The 20,856-nt window shown below is 39.4% G+C and overlaps 1 protein-coding gene and 2 pseudogenes across 1 annotated transcript in view; all 3 read left to right on the forward strand.

The window, feature by feature from the left end:
• Positions 1–20,856, forward strand: part of Orc2 (origin recognition complex, subunit 2) — a gene marked incomplete in the record, with an annotated part of 51,801 nt that overhangs the window by 1,687 nt on the left and 29,258 nt on the right. The window contains 4 exon segments of the mRNA XM_005373229.2: positions 1–495; positions 5,654–5,757; positions 7,152–7,295; positions 16,324–16,413. Coding sequence (XP_005373286.1) covers positions 5,661–5,757; positions 7,152–7,295; positions 16,324–16,413 — 331 coding nt within the window.
• On the forward strand, positions 1,534–4,077 carry LOC102028253 (annotated as a pseudogene).
• Positions 11,689–12,572, forward strand: LOC102027926 (annotated as a pseudogene).

Consider the following 20,856-nt stretch of genomic DNA (forward strand, 5'->3'; position numbering starts at 1 on the left):
AGGGGCGACCCGGCTGGCCGGGTCCTGTGGGAGGCGACGGAGCGCTGCGCCAACCCGAGCAGCACCTCGATGCCCCGCCGCCGGGCGCCCACGGGCGCTGTGCGGTGCTGCAGACCCGGACGTGTTGGTGGAGCTCTGTGAAAGCGTGTGGACATTGATTTTCGTTTTTCAGTTGGGACCCTCAGTGACCCGTGTACCTCCCCCAGGTAATTTGCAATCTGAAGACTACACACGACCCCCTTGGTGCCCTGCGCTGGTCACTGAACACCGTTCGTCATCCATTGGGCACTTTCCTGCTTTGTGGGGCATGAGCCACAGAGGTCTGCAAGAGGCCTGCACGGTCACGTTGGACGTCGGAGGGAAAATACCGACAATAGAAAATGTTTAAGGAGCACTTTCAGGGTGTCGGACGCATGGTCACATTTCATCCTCATGACTTTGGACAAAGTCATCCGGCTTTAAAGTGTGGAGTTGAAATTAAACCCACCTTACCTGGTACTACTGCTTAGTCACTAATCTATATCTCTTTTAGAAAGAGTACATGGTTTAAAATTACATTCGATCCTTTGTTTCTCGAGGGAACTGTGCTACTGATAGCTCTTGGTGCATCTATGCCCTTTTAATTCCTTGAGAGGAATTGACCTGTAAACACATCTAAGGCAGTGCCTTGAAGGACAAGATGGTCACTATGCATATTTTCATTTTATTGTGTGATGGGTAGGTAGTGACTTTTCAGGAACTGTTGGAAAGGAATGAAGTTTTCTTATGAGGTCTTCCTATAAATTTCTTCAGTTGTGATGATTTTGTTTGTTCTGAACTTGGCAGCAAGACCTGAGTGAGTCAAGCTGCCTCTGTCCAGGCAATTCTTATGTAAACCGCCACTGGGAAATCGCTTAAGGGCAGTGGTCACTTGCCTAGAATATTTCTTTATGAACTTTCCTCTAAACCCTGCCCTTGCCCCCATCCCCAGAACTGCTAAGCTTTTGCTAATGAGAATTTTTGGGTTTTTTTGGTCTTTCTGAGTTCAGGCTGGCCTTGAGCTCACTTTGTAGCCCTGGCTGGTCTCGAACTTGGCAACTGCTGCCTCAGCCTCCCCAGTACTGAGATTACAGGTGTGCGCCACCACGCCCAGCTACTAATGAGAATTATGTAACATGCCTTTGCTTTTTTTCTTGGCTTGCTACAGAGCTCAGAGCCAAAAGGTTTGTGCGTGACTTTAATTTTTGACTTTTCTTTATCTGTTCTGCCATCCAGACTCTTCCTTAGTATTTGAACTTTACCCTTTTGTTTCATTGCAGTTGCTCGTCGTCACTGATTGAAATTCTTTGTAGAACGCAGCAGTATATAATTAGGTAAAAATAATGTAGATTATGCTGCATCTGGCCATGCTCTTTGAAATATGCTTGATAGAATTAGGGACATTTGCCGAGTGTGGTGGCGCATACCTATAATCCCAGCACTCAGGAGCCTGAGGTAGGAGGATCCTTGGGAGTTTGAGACCAGCCTGGGCTACAAAGTGAGCTCAAGGCCAGCCTGAACTGCGTAGTGAGACCCTGTCTCAAAAAGGAGAAAAAAAAAAAAAAGTGACATTTAACCTGATGATCCGGAAATTTGCGACAGTATAAATCTGGATATTTGAAGTACTGATATGGAAAAAATGATTAGACATATATATTATGAATAGTTTCCAGAGGTCAGAACAAGTAAGTAGTTAGGATTACCAAATTTTTGTTCAGCGGCAGGAGAGAGGTATATGTTTGTTTGGGGGTTTTTTTGGTACCAGGAATCAAACTCAGGACCTTATGCTTGGTAGGCAGGTGCTCATGCCACTGAACAATATTAGGAGAGAGGTATATGGTGTAATAGAATGATCAGGAATTTAGGAATCAGTTAAAGTCAGGTTTCACCCTAACACACTTTCTAATTGTGTGAATTTTAGTGCATATTTAGTATTTAACCTCACTTATCTGTAAATTGGAGAAATTATGCACACACATACACAAAATACTTACCTGGTAGACTCTGAAGGATTTAATGAGGTAGTGTACACACTGCCTAATACAGTGTGACATGCAGCTCCTTAAAAAAAACCTATGGGAAGGACTTGTGGCAGGCCTGTCTCTGCTGCTTCTTGGCCTGGTCTGTCTTTCACAGTCTTACTGTGCGATCCGTCCAGCACCATGGGGAAACAGGACAGTCAGGTGACCTACGTGAATCCAACAACAATGGCCCAATCAAGGGGTCCAGTACAGTCTTTGGGGATAACACTCCAGGATTATCTGAAGAAGTAAAAAAGCAACTGAAAAAGAAAAAGAAAGGCTCTAGGCTTTGGCTGAATTTGAAGAAAAAAATGAGAATTGGAAAAAAGAACTAGAAAAGTACAGGGAGAAATTATTAAGTGGAAACGAGAGCTCATCCAAAAAAACAGAAGGAGGAAAAAAGTCTGGTAGGTATTCATCTTCATCAAGCTCTGATTCTTCCAGCAATTCTTCAGATTCTGAGGATGAGGAAAAGAAGCAAGCAAAAAGGAGAAAGAAAAAGGAGAACCGTTCACATAAATCTTTTGAAAGCTCCCTGTCAGAAACTGCGTCAGACAGGATAGCTTAGAAAAGAAAAGGAGGTCAGAAAGTGCAACAAAGAAAGAAAAGGATATTAAAGGACTTACCCAAAAAAGAAAGATGTAACCTGAAGTTAAACCTTATCATCTGAGTCCTTGTCAGAATCAGATTATACTGAAGAGGTATGAGCAAAAAAGGAAGAAAAGTAGTGAAGAATGAGAAAAAGCAACTGAAAAAAAAAACAAGAAAAAGAAGCATAAGAAACACAGAAGAAAAAGAGGGCTACTAGATCAAGTCCTGACTCACCATAATGTTAACAAAAACCAGGATTCCCCTGTGAAGAAAGTGCAATGTCTAAGGAAATTTCAACTGTGAAAATTATGATATATTTACTAAAATGCATGAATTTTCTTGTTTTTAGAATTGTTCCTGGACTATTCAATAGCCACTCCGATGCCACTGTGTGAAAGGGCCATAATTGTTGCCTGCTGCTTGAACTTCTACCTTTTCCCCTCCAGTGCATGATAACCTGGGAGAACACACTGCAGTCATACTCATGGTTAAGATATTTGGAAAGAAAGCTAACATTTTTGACTGGAAGTATCTAGTGATGAATCAACAGAAATTAAATCTGGATACATCTTTAAGATGTAATCAGAAATGACCAAATGGCTAGTTAAATTTTTTAAAGTAGGGGTTACATTAATATTTTGAAATCTTTACTCTGTAGATAAGTGTATTTTAATTATTCCCCACTGTATACTTTTTATTTACCTCAGGAAGGGGCTTTTAGGGTAGAGGGAGAGGTGGTTTGCTATCTCTTTAGCTAGCAGAATAGTGTGCCTTTGATCCTCATACCTCCTTTTGTGGATGCAGTAGCCATGCTTCTGGGAAAGTCAGAGCTGGGTACAAGCAGTCTTGTCCTTTACTGAGCTTAATGACATCTGTAGACTTTGTCATGTGCTGCTTTGAGTGAACCAGAGAAACAACCCTTTGCAGCATAAGAAAGGCCCTAAAGCTCTGTGTTTACCTCCACATTAATAATAACTGAATGTTTTTCAGGTTTAGAATGTATTATATCATTTGAATTAATTTTTTACTATACTTTGGCTTTGGAGGAGAATTGTATCATATAGACACTGGTACTTTTTGAACTTAATAACTAAAGATTCCAAAATGCATGTTTTATACTGTTAAGTTTTAACCGGTCTGGAACATTTTATGTAACCAAACATTCTATGTAACCAAAAATAGTTACTTTATTTTTTTGCATGAATATTGTTTAGGCTGCAATGTTTAGCTTTTTTAACTCTTTATTCTTACTGTCTCAAGTTCATGTTTAATGGCACCCTTGCCAAGATATTTAGCATGTAAAAAGCAGGTTTTGAGTTCTTGTTTTAAACAACTTCATATTGAAGCTGAGACTTATGAACAAGTTGAGTGGCAGGTCTGGTATGCTGTATCTTGTTACATAAAACTATTGCCAGAATCTTATTAAATACAATGTTTTAAAAATTTTTAAAAAGCCTATGTATCTTATACAAATAGGAAGAAATTCTTAATTTATTTTATACAACTATGGGGCTGGGGATATAGCTGAGTGGTGCAGTGCCTGTCTGGCAAGCGCAAGGTCTTGAGTTTGATTCCCAATACCAAAAAAAAAAAAAAAAAAAATCACATAAATGCATTAAATATTTTCTCTAATAGCCTAGCTTCCCCAACAGAAAGCAGTGTGGTGACTAGAAAAATGGCCCAAGAGGACATTTTACTAACGGGGCTTATATAAATTATGAAGTATTTTTTATCTATGTGTAGAAAGTATTACCTCATAAGGTTGTGAGGAGTAAATGAGCATATAGTACTTTTCATGTTCCTACAATAATAGGAAGTGCTTTGGTTGTGTTCTTTCCCTTCCTACCCTGCCCAGATGTCTTACCCTGGCAGCATGGACTCTCGCCAGAAGGTAAAGATAGTTTTATCCTATCATCATAACAACTTCGTTAGGACCTTTACTTACCTTGTTTTTTTTTTTTTTTTTGGTTTTTTGGTTTTTCTCCAGTACCGGGAACCTAACTCATGACCTTGCGCTTGCCAGGCAGGCGCTTTTGCCGCTGAGCTAAATCCCCAGCCCCTTATCTTGTTTTTTAACACTCAAGGATTTCTTGCTTTCATTTGCTATATATAACACTGACTGAGTTATTTTTCCAGTTATAGGTAACTGTCTAAATTTTCCAGCTGCAGAATATGTAGTACCTTAAAAGGTAAATGAAACAGAAACAAGTAATTTCTGTTTGCCAGTTGTCAGAAGACTTGGTTACATTTAATTATCTGCATACAAATAACTACTCCTGAGTTATCATCAGTAGTTCCTTTTGTCAAAAGAAAAGGCAAAAACACGATTTGTAAGAGTGTAGAAGAGGGCTGGGAATGTGGCTTAGTGGTAGATCTCTTGGCTGAAAAGTTTCATTTTTACTGTGGAGTTACCGAGATGTCTAGAAAGCCGGAATCAGAATCCCAGCACAGGGGTAGTCCTTGAGGGTTATTGATCCAGCTTGGTCAGCATTGCTGTCACAGACTCCCCGTGAACTGCATCTTTCTAGTGAACACATACAAAATCCACCAAACTTTTATAAGTTGACCATCTCTTTTCTAAACTCTGGTGTCTGTTTCTGTTAATGTGGTTGTTAAACTGATAGGTTAGGCTGTCTTTTTAAGCAGAATTTTTCCTGAGATTATATACTGGTTACCTTAATTGGATTTAGCTCTGCAAATTATAGGCATCTCTTCTTAACCTGTTCAGATAAATTATTGAGTTACTGACAATCAAAACCATAATGATACAGTAATGGTAATATATTTTTCTTGCTTTTTTCTTTCTTTTGAGATGAGGCCTCCCAGTGTTGCCCAGGCTGGTATTAAACTCCTAAGCTCAAGTAATCCTCGCAGTTCAGCCTCCCAGGTAGCTGAGACTGCTAGCACATGCCACCATGCCCTGCTCCCTACTTTCAAATACTATGTATTTATTATGCAGATGTTTAATTTATATGGCAGTTAGTGTGGATTCTTTGTCATATTGGTTTATTGCTTTTGTTTAGGTTGGCCATGATGAGTAAACTGGAATTAAAGGAAGACAAGATGCTGGAGGTTCAATTTGTGGGAGATGATGATGTTCTTAATCATATTCTTGATAGAGAAGGAGGTACTGAGTGATTGTATTGAGATGCTTATGGGTCATTTCATTTTTAAAAATACCTTTTGTTTTTCTTTGTCTTTTTGAGACCGGGTTTCTTTTTTTTTTTTTGTCTTTTTTGAGACAGGGTCTCGCTATGCAGTTTAGGCTGTCCTTGAGCTCACTTGGTAGCCCAGGTTGGTCTCAAACTTGCAACGATACTCCTGCCTCAGCCTCCCAAGTGCTGGGTTTACAGGTGTGTGCTGCCGTGCCTGGCTGAGACCGGGTTTCGCTATGCAGTTGAGGCTGGCCTTGAACTCACTTTGTAGCCCAGGCTGGCCTCAAACTCGCAGCAATCCTCCTGCCGCAGCCTCCTGAGTGCTGGGATTACAGGCATGCGTCACCATCCCCGCCCTTGAAAATATTGTAACATTTCATATTGAAAATACAGTGCAAATTATTTGATCTAATAAGACTTAAAAAACTGATTTTTCATTTACTTATTTCAAACTTTTTTGCGGAGGGCAGGACTGGACTTGAGGGTTGACCCCCAAATCCCTAGCCCTTTTTGTTTAACTGTTTTAAATTTTGAAATGGTCTCCCTGAGCCACTATGTTGCCCAGGCTGGGCTTGGCTTTGTAGTCCTCCTGTCTCAGCCTGCCAAAATGCTGGGATTACAGGTATGTACCATTATGGACGTCTTTAAAACTTCAATAGAAATTTTTTGTTTGTTTGTTTTTGTTTTTGTTTTTTCCCCAGTACCAGGAATCAAACTTACAACCTCGTGCTTGCCAGGCAGGCGCTGTGCCGCTGAGCTAAGTCCCCAGCCCCTTTAATAAAAATTTAAAATACAGCCTTCTTGAAAGGAAAATTCTCTGTTGTACTGGTAAATAATAACTAACCATTGTAATTTAAAATATTACTTTAAGGGCTGGGGATTTAGCTCAGCGGCACAGCGCCTGCCTGGCAAGTGCAAGGTCATGAGCTCATTCCTGGTACCAGAAAAAAACAAAAGAACAAAAAACAAAACAAAACAAAAATATTACTTTGATTACTTTGACCCTCAGAAAGAAAGATTTTCAAGGTTTTGTTTTTTTTAATTCAATTACTGTATATAAACTCACTGTCAGTACTTCCTTTTTTTTGAGACTGGATCTCTGCTGGTCTCAAAATCTTTTGTTTTTTTTTTTTTTTTTGGTCTCAAAATCTTGATCCTTTTGCCTCAACCTGTCCCCCAGGTGCTGGGATTTCTAGGTTTGTACCACCATACCCAGCAGGTCAAGACTGTTACTCAAAGGGAAAGCACTTTTCCCAGCTTCTATGTAATGACCATTTAGGTTGTACAAGTTCATTTACCTACTTAAATTTAATTCTTAGGAAAGATGCATGCCTGCTATGTTCTAATTCCTTGGATGTTTTTCTAGGCACTAAATTAAAGAAGGAGCGAGCTCAGCTTTTGGTCAATCCACAAAAAATATTAAAGAAGCAGGAATATAATGTGGAGGAAGGTGACCAGGAAGTGTTAAAGGATCAGAACTACGTGAAAGTTTTGGGACAAAACGTTCAAGGTATTCAATGGTGGGGGTGGGGGTACATTAATATTTCTGTAGTAGCAGAAATTGCTTTGCAAGATACTTAAAAGTAGTCTGGCAGATCAAATAGTGGTATGCTTTCATTATGTATCTCATCTGAAAAGTATTTCCTTGAAGTTTTTTCTCCACAGTTCTTTTTTGTTAACAAATAGCCAGTCCTGCCCTTGATTATTTTCATAAAGAAGGAGTCTACAGGTGAACCACTTGAGTTATTCTTGAGAGCTGGGGATATAGCTCAGTGATACACCACTTGTGTAGCAGGCATCAATCCCCACTACCAAAAATAAACAAAGAAACATAGTTATTTTGTTGTTAAACAGTGGCAAAGTTTCACATTTATTGTAGGCTCTGTAGAGCCCTTCTCTTGGGTTTGAGAAAAAATTTCTCTTCCCTTTCCTGGCAGGATTTCACTGTGTATTTGAGATTGCTTTCAAGTTGTTTTTATGTTTTGTTTTTTGTTTTTTGTTTTTTTGAGATAGGGTTTTGCTGTGCTGTTGTGGCTGGCCTTGAACTCTGTAGCCCAGGCTGGCCTTGAACTCAGCAATCCTTCCTCAGCCTCCCAAGTGCTGGGATTACAGACATGTGCTACACGCCCAGCTTGAAGTCATTTTATAACTAAGATTCTGTTGCCTCGGCTTCCCAAGTATTGAGGTTATAGCCCTGTGCCACCATGCCCAGCTGAAAATAATTTCATATAACAAGTCACTTCATTGTTACCTTGTTCTTTGTACATGGAAGGAACATTCCAGGAAGTAATGTTGTTTCAACCTAGGTATGCTTATAGTGTGCTTTTTTTTTTTTTAACACCTAAAACAAAGTCATCCTACCTAATTATACTTAAAACACATTTCAAGCTTGAATTATATTTTAGTTAGGGTTCTGCTGGGCGTGAAAAATACAGAGCCACTTAAACCTAAAAAAATAAAAATCAGAGCCACTTAAGCCTAAAAAAATAAAAGTCAAAGAGAGAAATAAATGTTGTTGGTTGGGGCTGGGGATTTAGCTCAGTGGCACAGCGCCTGCCTGGCAAGCGCAAGGTCACGAGTTCGATTCCTGGTACCGGGAAAAAACAAAAACAAAAAAGAATATTGTTGGTCACTAGGAGTACTAGAAATAATTGAGCCTTAAAAACTGAGGTCTTTGCTCCCACAGCACCCTGGTCTCCCTCAGTCATCTCTGCATCTGTTCTTTTCATGCCTCCTGTCTCCCTCGTGTATGTTTTTACTCTCACGCCTGCCTTGTAAATGCCCATGACAACTACTCCTGACCTTACTCACTTCTTTCTTTTTTTCTTGATTTTTTTGAGACAAAGTCTCACTATGAAGCCCAAGCTGGCCTTGAACTCAGGGCAATCCTGCTTCAGCCTTGCAAGTGCTGGGATTACAGGTGTGTGCCACCACACCCAACTATTTTTCCTTGTTTCTTAAATCATAATGCTGCTTCTGGTTTAGTTTCCCCATTCTGGGTTCTCAACAGTAGATTTAGATTTAGTTTAGCTGATTGAACCGTGGCCCCTGGTTAGATGTCTGGTGGGTAGTCAAGTCTTCTCAGTGTCCCTAACTACACAGTTGACATTCTTTTTTTTTTTTTTTTTTTTTTTTTTTGGTTTTTCTCCGGTACCAGGAACCGAACTCACGACCTTGCGCTTGCCAGGCAGGCGCTGTGCGGCTGAGCTAAATCCCCAGCCCCACAGTTGACATTCTTAGGCTATATTCTGAGTAGAACTTTGGGTTCTTAACTGTTTATTATGCTACCCCTCAGAATTTTTTTTTTTTTTTTTTGCCTTTTTGAAACAGGGTCTCTCTATGCAGTTCACGCTGGCCTTGAGCTCACTTTGTAGCCCAGGCTGGTCTCGAACTCACAGTGATCCTCTTGCCTCAGCCTGCTGAGTGCTGGGATTACAGGCGTGTGCCATCACGCCTGGCCAATCCTAAAAAGATTTTTAAAACAGTATTCTAAGCCAGGAGTGGTAGCACATGCATGTAATCCTAGTACTTGGAAGGCTGAGGCAGGAGGATTGCTGAGAATTTGAGGCCAACCTATACTACATAGCAAAAACCTGTAATCCCCCCCGGAATAAAAAAAAAACATGAATAAATAAGCAAACAAATACACACAGTATTCCAAAAGAGAAACTTCTGTATTTTTTTAGTGTTGGGGCCCATGCCCAGGGCCTTGTGCATGCTAAGCACATGCTCTGTCACTAAGCTACATCCCTGGCCACTTTTTTCTTAAAAATGGTTTCTGATTATAAAAGTAGTGTGTTGTATGCAGGACCCACAGCAGAAGTTGCTCTTTGGAGGCACCTGGGATGAGAGTAAGGGTAAGGATGAGGGTGTCTAGTCCCAGGACAGACATCCTCCTTGGAACCTGCCTCAAAATATTTTTTAAAAGAGCTGGCGATGAAGCTCAGTGACATGACCCTTGCCTAGCAAGAGTGAGGCCTTGGGTTCCATCCCCAGAACTGCAAAGAGAAAAAAGAAAAAAAAATGACAGATTTAAAGATGCTTTGGTATGATATTTAAAAACTGTTCACAGTCGTCATGGCAGAAAACTTCCCTGATAGAGAAAAAGAATTTGACATACAGGTGAGTGAGGCATGTAGAAATCCAGTTATCCACAATCAAAAAAATCAACAAGAACAACAAAAAAAATCAACAGCCAAGCACATCGTAGTCAGTGTTCTAGAAATTCAACACAAGAATAGAATCTTAACGCTGGGTGTGGTGACACACATCTGTAATCCCAGCACTCCAGAGGCTGAGGCAGGAGGATCACTGTGAGTTTGAAACCAGCATGGGCTACAAAGTGAGCTCAAGGCCAGCCTGAACTGCATAGTGAGACCCTGTCTCAAAAAAACCCCATGCCCCGCAGAAAAAGAATAGGATCTTAAAAGCTATTTGGGAAAAGAAACAAATTACCTATGAGGGAGAACCCATTAGAATCTCAGCTGACTTCTTAGCACAAACCCTCAAGTCAGAGAGAGCTTGAAGTATTTGAAGTTCTAAAGGAAAACAACCTGAAACCCAATTTGATGTACACCAAATAATTATCTTTCAAAACTAATGGAGATGGGGTTGGGGATATAGCTCAGTGGCACAGTGCCTTCCTGGCAAGCATAATGTCCTGAGTTTGATTCCCAGTACCAAAAAAAGGTTGAAGGAAAAATAAGACACTTCCATGACAAAGAACATATGAGGAAATTTATGACCATCAATCCAGCACTCTAAAATGTTTTGAAGGACATTCTAGAAAGAGATAACAAGGACTACAACTCCAGGAACCCCAACAGAAGGAAGCCACCAGGCAAGGCAAACAATTCAACAGAGGGAGGGAGAGAAAAGGGGAGCCAACAACAGGAAAATAAACGACAAGGAGAAGTCAGTACATATCAGTTATAACCGTCAATGTTAATGGCTTCAATTTATCAGTCAAAAGACACGGCAGAATGGATGAAGAAGCAAGATCCAATATGCTGTGTACAAGAAGCACATGTAATTCAAAAAGAAATTTGTAGAGTGAAAGTCAAAGGATGGAAAACAGTACTCCATGTGACAGGAACCCACAGAAAAGCAGGGGTAGCTATTCTGCTTGCAGACAAAGTAAATTTCAAGCCAAGACTTATTAAGAGAAATGAAGGCGGTCATTACATCCTTATAAAAGGAACAATCCAAGAGGAAGACATAACAATCATAAATACATATGCAACAAATACCAATGAACCCAACTGTATACAAATATTAATGGGCATGAACAATCAAACAACCACTAACATAATTATATTGGGAGATCGCAGTACTGTCACAAAAAGACAGATCAACTAGACAAAAAATCACCAATGAACTATTAGAATTGAACCAAACTTGTGAACAAATGGACTTAGTAAATGTCTGGAGAATGTTCCACCTCACAATATCAGAATACACATTCTTAGCTGCACACTGGACGTTCTCCAAAACAAACCACATAGTAGCCCATAGAACATGCTTAAGTAGGTGCAAAGGAATTAAAATTATCCCATGCATATTTTCAGACCATAGTGCAATGAAATTGGAAATCAGTTGCATAAAGAAACCATAAGAACTTCATAAACACTTGGAAATTAAATAGTACCCTCCTGAACAACAAATGAGTTATGGATGAAATTGAAGAAATTAGTTTCTGCAATTAAATGGTATGACAGTGCAACATATCAGAACTTATAGGATACAGTGGAAGCATACCCAAGAGGGAAATTTATAGTGATGAATACCCATATCAAGAAATCAGGGCAAGTGCAAATAAACAACTTAATGGTGAACCTCGAACTTCTAGGAAAAGAGGAGCAGGCTAAGCCAAAAGCTCATGGAGGAAGGAAATTATAAAGATCAGAGCAGACATTACTACATTGGAAACTAAAAACAAAAAAATACAAAGAATTAATGAATCAAAGAATTGGCTCTTTAAAAGACTAAATCGACAAACCCTTATGCAACCTTAACAAAACAGGAAAGAAATTATTCAAATCCATGCAATTAGGAATGAAAAGGGAAAAAATCACAGCAGATCCTGAAGAAATCGAGATCATCCATACCTAATTTGAAAACTTGTATTTTAGTAAGATGAAAAATACAGAAAAATGGACTAATTCCTTGATACATAAGAATTATCAAAGTTGAATCAAGAAGATACAAAACTCCTAAATAAACCAATATCAGTCATTGAAATTAAAGATGTAATTAAAAACCTACCAACAGTCTGTTCCTCGGCACTGCCTACAGAGGTGGCAGCCATCTCCGACTCGGCACCATGGTGGCCCTCAGACCCCTCGTGAAGCTCAAGATCATCAAAAAGAGGACCAAGTTCATCTGGCACCAGTCAGACTGAGACATCAAAATTAAGCACAACTGGTGGAAACCCGGAGGCATTGATAACCCTGCAGAGAAGGTTCAAGGGCCAGATCTTGATGCCCAACGTAGGTTATGAAAGCAACAGACAGACAAGGCACATGCTGCCCCAGTGGCTTCTGGAAGTTCCTGGTGCACAACGTTAACGAGCTGGAGGTGCTGCTGATGTGCAACAAGTCTTACTGCGTGGAAATTGCTCACAGTGTCTCCCCTAAGAACTGCAAGGCCATCATGGAGAGTGGCCCAGCTAGCCGTCTGAGTCACCAATCCCAACACCAGGCTGCGCAGCAAAGAAGAAGACGAGTAGATGGCTCGTGTGCATGTTTATTTGTACTTAAATAAAACCAGAAAAACTGCAAAAAAAAAACTACCAACAAAGAAAAGGCCAGGACCTGACAGATTCATGGGTGGGTTGTTTTTGTTGTTGTTGCTGTTGTTTTTGTCCTTTTTTGACACAGGTTCTCTCTATGCAGTTCAGGCTGGCCTTGAGCTCACTTTGTAGCCCGGGCTGGTCTGGAACTCGCAATGATCCTCCTGCCTCAGCTTCCAGAGTACTGGGATTACAGATATGTGCCACCACACCCGGTTCTTTTTTTGTCTTTTTGAGACAAGGTCTTGTTGTGCAGTTCAGGCTGGCCTTGAGCTCAGTGCGTAGCCCAGGCTGGTCTTGAGCTCATAACAATCCTCCTGCCTCAGCCTCCTGAGTGCTGGAATTAGAGGTGTGCACCACCACACCTGACCTTCTCAGCTGAATTTGACAAGAATATTTTTTTTGGTTTTTTGTTTTTCAGATGAGTTCTAGTTTTTGTTTTTGATGCTGAGGACTGAACCCAAGACTTCCAGCTTGCTAGACAAGCATTCTACCACTGAGCTAAATCCCTAACCCCTCTACAAGAAATTTAGAGAAGACTTAGCACTGCTATTTCTCAAAGGCAATTGAAAGGGAAGCAATACTCCCAAATTCATTCTTGGAAGCAAACATTACCCTGATATCAAAACCAGAGAAGAATCCAACTAAGAAAGAGAATTATAGGCTAATCTCCCTAGTGAACATAGATGCAAAAATACTCAATAAGATACTGGGTACCAGAATGTAGCACATCATCAGGAAGATTATATACTGCCAGGCATGGTGGTGCAAGCCTGTAATCCCAGCACTCAGTAGGCTGAGGCAGGAGGATTGTTGTGAGTTTAAGACCAGCCTGGGCTACAAAGTGAGCTCACAGCCAGCCTGAACTGCATAGCAGTACCCTGTCTCAAAAAGACAAAAAAAAAAAAAAAAAGAAAGAAAGAAAGAAAAGAAACAAGGAAGAGTATACACCATGACAAGTGGCATTCATATCAGGGATGCAAGGATGGTTCAACATACCTAAATCAGTGTATGTAATATACCATATTAACAGAACCAAGAAGAAAAATCGTATGATCATCTCAATAGATGCAGAAAAATCTTTTGAATAAGTCCAGCATCCATTCATGATAAAAACCCTATAGAAAATTGGAATGGATGGTTTTTATCTCAGTGTGATAAAAGCCATCTATGATAAACCAACAGCCAACATCATACTAAATAGATAAAAACTGAAAGCTTTCTCTCTAAAATCAGGAACAAGACAAGGATGTCCACTCCCTACGCTCTTATTCATCATACTCTAGGAAACTTTAAGCAGAGCAGTTAGACAATAGAAAGAAATAAAAGGACTAATGATAGGAAAGGAAGAAGTGAAATTATCATTATTTGCAGATGATATGATACTCTACGTAGAAGACCCCAAACACTGCACTAAAAATGTTAGATTTAATCAGCAAATTCAGTACTGTAGCTGGATACAAAGTCAACACTCAAAAATCAATAGCCTTCCTATACATGAGTAACAAACTCACTGAGAGAGAAAGAAGGGAAACAACTCCTTTCACAATAGCATCCAAAAAAATGAAATACCTAGGAATCAATCGAATGAAGGATGTGAAAGACCTCTACATTGAAAACTATAGTACTCTGAAAAGGAGATTGAAGAGGAGATCAGAAAATGAGAAGATATCCCTTGCTCTTGGGTAGGAAGAACCAATATAGTGAAAATGGCCATATTTCCAAAACTCTTATACAGATTTAATGCAATTCCAATCAAAATACCAATAGCACATCTCACAGAATTAGAGAAAACAATTCTAAAATTCATTTGGAACCAGAAGAGACCTAGAATAGCAAAGGCAATTCTGGCCAACAAAGGCAAGGCAGGGGGCATCACAATCCCTGACTTGAAATTACACTGTATATCTACTGTGATTAAAGAGAGCCTGGTGCTGGCAAAAAAACAGACCCAAATATCAGTGTAACAGATTAGAAGATGCGGAAACATTCTCCTGCCTCAGACATAACTCAGCGACCTTATGTTGGACAAAGGTGCCAAACACAGTCATTGGAAGAAAGATAGCCCTTTAATAAACGATGCTAGTAGCTGGGCGTGGTGGCACACCCCTGTAATCTCAGCACTTGGGAGGCTGAGGCAGGAGGATCCTTGCAAGTCTGAGACCAGCCTGGGCTACAAAGTGAGCCCAAGGCCAGCCTGAACTGCATAGCAAGACCCTGTCTCAAAAAGACAAAATAATAATAATAATAATAATAATAATAATAATAATAATAAATGATGCTGAAAAAACTGGCTCTGCACATACCAAAGATTAAAATTGGACCCATGTCTTTCACTGTGTACTAAACTAAATTCGAAATGGATCAAATAGCTACATGTTAAAACAGAAATATTTAGTCTGCTGGAAGATGCAATCGGTAAAACTCTTGAAGACATTGATGTAGGCAAAGACTTTATGAATAAAAAGTCCTGGAAAGAATGGCTTCTTTTTTCCTTTTTTTTTTTTTTTTTTTTTGGCCTTTTTGAGACAGGTTCTCACTATGCAGGTCAGGCTGGCCTTGAGCTCACTTTGTAGCCCAGGCTGGTCTCGAACTTATAATGATTCTCCTGCCTCAGCCTCCCAAGTGCTGGGATTACAGGCATGCACCATCATGCCCGGCAAGAATAGCTGTTACCAAGAAATCAACCAGGGCATGGGGATATAGCTCATTGGCACAGCAACTGCCTGGTAAGAGCAAGGTCCTGAGTTTGATTCCAGGTACCAAAAAAAAATCAACCAGTAACCAATGCTGGGGGGACTGTGTGGAAAAAGGAACCCTTTTTTGCACTCTTGGTGGGAGTGTAGACTAGTTCAACCATTGTGGAAATAAGCATGGAGATTCCTCAAAAAATTAGGATTCAAAGTCCCATTTGACCCAGCTATTCCCATTCTGGGTATCTTCCCAGAATTAAAAACATTGTATCACGGCAATAGATGTACACACGTGTATAGCAGCATAATTTTTAATAGCGAGATTTTGGGAACAACTCAAATGCCTGTCAACTATGGAATAGATAAAAAGATATCTTTTTATACAATGGAGTATTACTCAGCCATAAAGAAGGGTTAACCAGGGGCTGGGGATATACCTCAGTGGCACAAGCACCTGCCTGGCAAACACAAGGTCCTGAGTTCAATCCCCGGTACCGCAAAAAAAAAAAAAAAAAAAAAGAGAAGGGTTAACTGGAGACTTTTGTAAGTAAATGGATGCACCTTAAGACCCTCCTCAGAAGTAAAATAAACCAGATACGAATGTGTAAACATTGCATTGTCTTGCTCGTGTGAGAAGCTGAAACAGTGAATAAAATCCAGAATGCATGACAGATATTGCAAAATGGGAAGAAATTTCAAAAGGAAAGAAGCTGGGATGAAGAAGAAGGAAGGGAAAGGAAAAATACACACACACACACACAAAATAGTTCTTTTCTCTTAGTTCATTGAAAAGAAAGGTTTGTACTAATACTGTTTGGACAATTAAATGCCAATATCTTGTACTTTGAGTAATTTAAAGGTAACATATGCAGTGTATTAACTATTGTTACCCTCCTATTATTTTGAATTTTTTTTTTCTCTTTAAAAAAAAGAATGAGTTGGTGAACTTTCATGCAGTATGGTGAGAAGTATGACTCTTAAATCTTTAGTTAAAATTTGTTTTCCTTGTTAGTTAACTTTGCCCTTTTACTTAAATACAGTATTTTCTCTTTCAGAACCTTTGAAAAATGGCTCTGCTACAGATGGTGGGAATAAAGTTTATTCTTTTCAGAATAGAAAGCACCCTGAAAAGATGGCTAAACTAGGTATGTTGCTTTTCTGATTTCTATAATCATTATTTGCCCTAAGATATATTTAGCCAGTTCCCTACCTCTGTTGTCCCATTACACTCCCTGAATGAAAAAATGACATCATTTTGTATCATATTATCCCACTCACTGTGGTGACTTGCGTGTCTTGCTTCTGGCGGCTGTGAAGCACTGGTGGGAGATGCATGACAAGCAGCAGGAAGTTGCTAAACACACTTCAGTTCCTTAGTTACTGTTTGCACGCTCGAATGTCCTCTGTGCCAAAGTAGTGTGCACGTTTCCACAACAGGAAGTCAGTCCTGTTCTTTTGTTCCCCCTACAGTAGGTGGCTTAGGTTCGTAGCAGATTTTAGGAAATGAGTGACTTGAGAGTCACATGTGGACTTTTTGAGTTCATTAAATAAGAGTTTTGTACTGTGTATAGAATAATACTACTTGTATGATAGAAAAACATTTATATAAAGTTGTTTAGAGTGGTCTCTTCTAGCACTTGCTCTTACCTGAGTTACCACCTTTATTAATCAATTATAAACTTGCATTGCTGATTTTCAGAGGATTGGACTCTAACATTAACATTACATATAACATTAAAATTCACCATTTAATCTAAAGCAAATTTGGATGGTACCCATATTGGGGTCTTATAACTTGAGGGGTTATCATTTTTTAAAGCTTGAAAGAATGGAAATAATACATGTGAAAGTACATTGAAAATTAAGAAGATCTGTGAGTATATAAAGGATCAGGAATACCAAAAAGTCTAAAATAATTACCCACCTCATAAAATGTAAAATTCTTGTAAGAGAACTAATAATCTGTAATTATAACACATAATATTTCATAAGTAATGTCATTTTAGTCATTTTAGCCAGCCATTTTCGTCATTTAGCCAGCTATCTAACATTCTAGATGAGTGAAAAGCATACTTGTTAAGTGTTTATATGGATGAAGAAGTCATTATAAAATCTGTGTTTAGAGCCGGGAGTGGTGGTGCACACCTGTAATCCCAGCACTCGGGAGGCTGAGGCAGGAGGATCGTTGGGAATTTGAGACCAGCCTGGGCTACAAAGTGAGCTCATGGTCAGTCTGAACTGCATAATGAGACCCTGTCTCAAAAAGACAAAAAGTAAACAAATAAATACAATCTCTGTTTAGGAATATAATCATCTGACAAGTTTAGTTTAGTTTTTCTGAGAAAAACAATATTGAATGTATCGCTAATTTTGAATATAACATAAAAAATAAAATAACTAACCTTAACTGATGTAATTTTTAGCATTTATCATGTATATGAAGAAACAAAAATTTTTAGATCTACAGAAATTATTGAACATGTATAGAAGCTCAGAGAAACTAGAGAAGAAATGCTCACATAATTGTGAGAAGAAAGATCAGATAGGCACCAGAAGCAAAATGAAACAGAGGAGCAGGGTGGAGGATGCTGGAGGAGAATTAACAGGTAAAAGTGGGACTTGCAGCCATAACCAAGTAACACTTCTCCATATGGACCAGCAAGATGCGCTGACTTAGATAACTGTCCACAAGTGTCGCAGAAACCTGGACTGTTACCCTCATGTACATTTAACATCACACCTGAAAGAAATATACTTTAGAGGTATAAAAAGAATACTTTGGAATATTTAGCCTTTTTTTTTTTTTTGGTCTTTCTGAGGTAGGGTCTCCCTGTGCAGTTCAGGCTGGCCTTGAGCTCACTTTGTAGCTCAGGCTGGTCTCGAACTCGTGACGATCCTCCTGCCTGAGCCTCCCCAGTGCTGGGACTACAGGCGTGTGCCGCCATGTCCGGCAGTATTTAGCCTTTAAAGAGTTCCTTTGACTCATTAAATATTGTTGCCTACTTCCTAATATATCAACAAAATAAAATGTCTTTAGCAAGGATATTTTGTCATTTAATAAAATGACAAAGTCAAGAAGTCATTTAATGACAGTTTCATATAATTGGGTTGACTGTGATGTGGGGCTAATAGACTCAATTACATTGAAAGGCTTTGTAAAACATAGAGAATGTATACAGATGTAAACAGGTGTAAAGATAGAAGTACCAAGTGTGAAGGAGCAGCAGGAGTTCAGCCAATGTAGAGAAAGATGACGTGAGGGAAGGTAACAGTAGGTTAAGCTCGTACTGTACTGAGTATCTCATGGAGATGAGAGTATTATGGTAAAATCTGCACTCCTGTGTTATTGGGTATTTTTCGTGGTAACCAAGGTGTGGAATTATCTTAAGTGTCTAGGAGCAAGTAAGTAAAAATGGCATAGGTATGCAGTAGAATACTACTCAGCCTTTAAAAAAGAAGGAAACCCTGTCATTGGTGACAACATGGACGAATCCAGAGGGCATTCTGTTAAGCAACATAAGCCAGGACTGGAAGACAAGTACTGCATTATCGTACATGTGGAACCTTAAAAAGCCAAACTCACAGAAGCAGAGAATATAATGATGAAGAGGGGTAGGTGTGGGAAGGGAGAGGACTGCTCAAAGGATTAAATTTTTCAGTTAGATAAAAAGAATAAGTTCAGTGATATATGGTATACTATAATGACTACAGTTAATAAATTAAACATGTCTACTTGCAAATTGCTGAGTAGGTTTTAAGTGTTCTTACCACAAGTAAGTGTGTGAGCTCCCCTAAAAGATAGTTAAGTAAGACCAGATTATGAACTGGTGAGAGGCTGTTGTTAAGACTTTTGTAACCAGGCATGGTGGCGCATGCCAGTAATCCCAGCACTCAAGAGGCTGAGGCAGGAGGATCATTGTGAGTTGGAGACCAGCCTGGGCTACAAAGTGAACTCAAGACCAGCCTGAACTGCGTATCAAGACTCTGTCTCAAAAAGACAATAAAAAAAGACTTTTTTAAAGATTTCTTATATATTGTAAACTAGCTTATTGTGTAAAATACAATAGAGATAAACTATTAGAAAAGTGAAAACTTACTAATTTTTTATTAAGTCAGTAGCCATACAATTAACATTGTACTTGTCAGATCAAATATGACATAGCAAGAAAAGAATTAGGAAAACTGTAAGTTTCCTGGAAGTAATGTTCATATATGATTAATGTAGAGCAGAGGGGCTGGGGATTTAGCTCACTGGCACAGCGCCTGCCTGGCAAGCGCAATGTCATGAGTTCGATTCCCGGTACCAGAGAAAAACCAAAAAAAACCAAGAATGTAGAGCAGAGTTCAGCAGAGTTTTTCTGCAACAGGCCAGCTAGTGATAGTGTTCACTCTTGGGCCTCTGCCCACACCACTTACCCAAAGCAGAAGCACCCAGAATAATGAGTGATGGGTGGTAGAGCTATATTCACACATTTTTGCTTCAGACAAGTGGAAGCTAGAGTTCACCCAGTAGCTGGCCACTGTCAGCTGCAATATAGATAATCACTATGTGTAGCTCTTTGTCATATACATTGGAAACTAAACAAAAAGTCACATTAAGTAGTGATTCATTGCATTAAATGCTTGTATATACACTTTGAGCAATTTGCTTGTTAGTATTGAAATTTGACAAATGAGCTTTATTATTGTTTAGATAATGTATAGCTAAACTTCATTAATACTCAAAGAAGAAGAATATCTCAGAGAGGTAAACTGACAAGCTTCCTAAGAAAAGGCATCACACTTAGGGTTTTTTGGTTTGGGGTTTATTTTGGTCTTTGGTACTAGGGATTGAACCCAGGGCCTTTGCACTGAACTACATTCCCAGCTCCTATTTTTATATTCTCTTTTGAGACAGGGTCTCTCTCACTAAGTTGCCCAGGCAGGCAACTAGCTAACCAGAGTGCTGGGGTTATAGCTTTGTACCACTGTACCCAGCTACAGTATTCACTTTTAATTCTAATTCAAAACAGTACCTGGTATATTCTCAAAATTTATCTTTAATCCTCCACTGGAGAAGCTGATTCCAACAATGTAACCTACTAGCTTATGCTTAAATTGAAACTCTTAGTGAACAAATGGATTGTAGATTTTAGATGCTTTTGGAAAGTGATTTTTTTTTCTTTGTTTTTTGGTACTGAGAATTGAACTTGACCTCACACTTGCCAGGCAGGCCAATTGACCTGTATCCCTAGCTTTATATGCTTTTGGGATCAGGCTGGTGAAATAACCTTGAGGTTGCTCATGTGCAGTGCATCAAAATGCAAGGAGCTCTGCATGCATGTGCTCAGTAACACTTCACACCAGTTCCTGTTGTGTTCATAAACCTATATCCTCCAGCAACATAAGTAACTACTGTAGAAGAGCTTCTAAGCATTTATTCTTAATTTCTGTAGTTACTAACCAGGAACAGCGTATGGGCTTGGCACTAGCCTGTGGGCCATATACTTTGGTGCTGATAAGATAGATAGATTGCAGTAAGGACGGTAGGGCAGGATCGCTTCATAACATTATTTTATTTTGGCATTGGCAAAAGCAGTGTAATGAAG

This window comes from Chinchilla lanigera, unplaced genomic scaffold, assembly GCF_000276665.1.
Source record: "Chinchilla lanigera isolate Chin_1 unplaced genomic scaffold, ChiLan1.0 scaffold00002, whole genome shotgun sequence".
In the NCBI taxonomy this organism is placed as follows: Eukaryota; Metazoa; Chordata; class Mammalia; order Rodentia; family Chinchillidae; genus Chinchilla; species Chinchilla lanigera.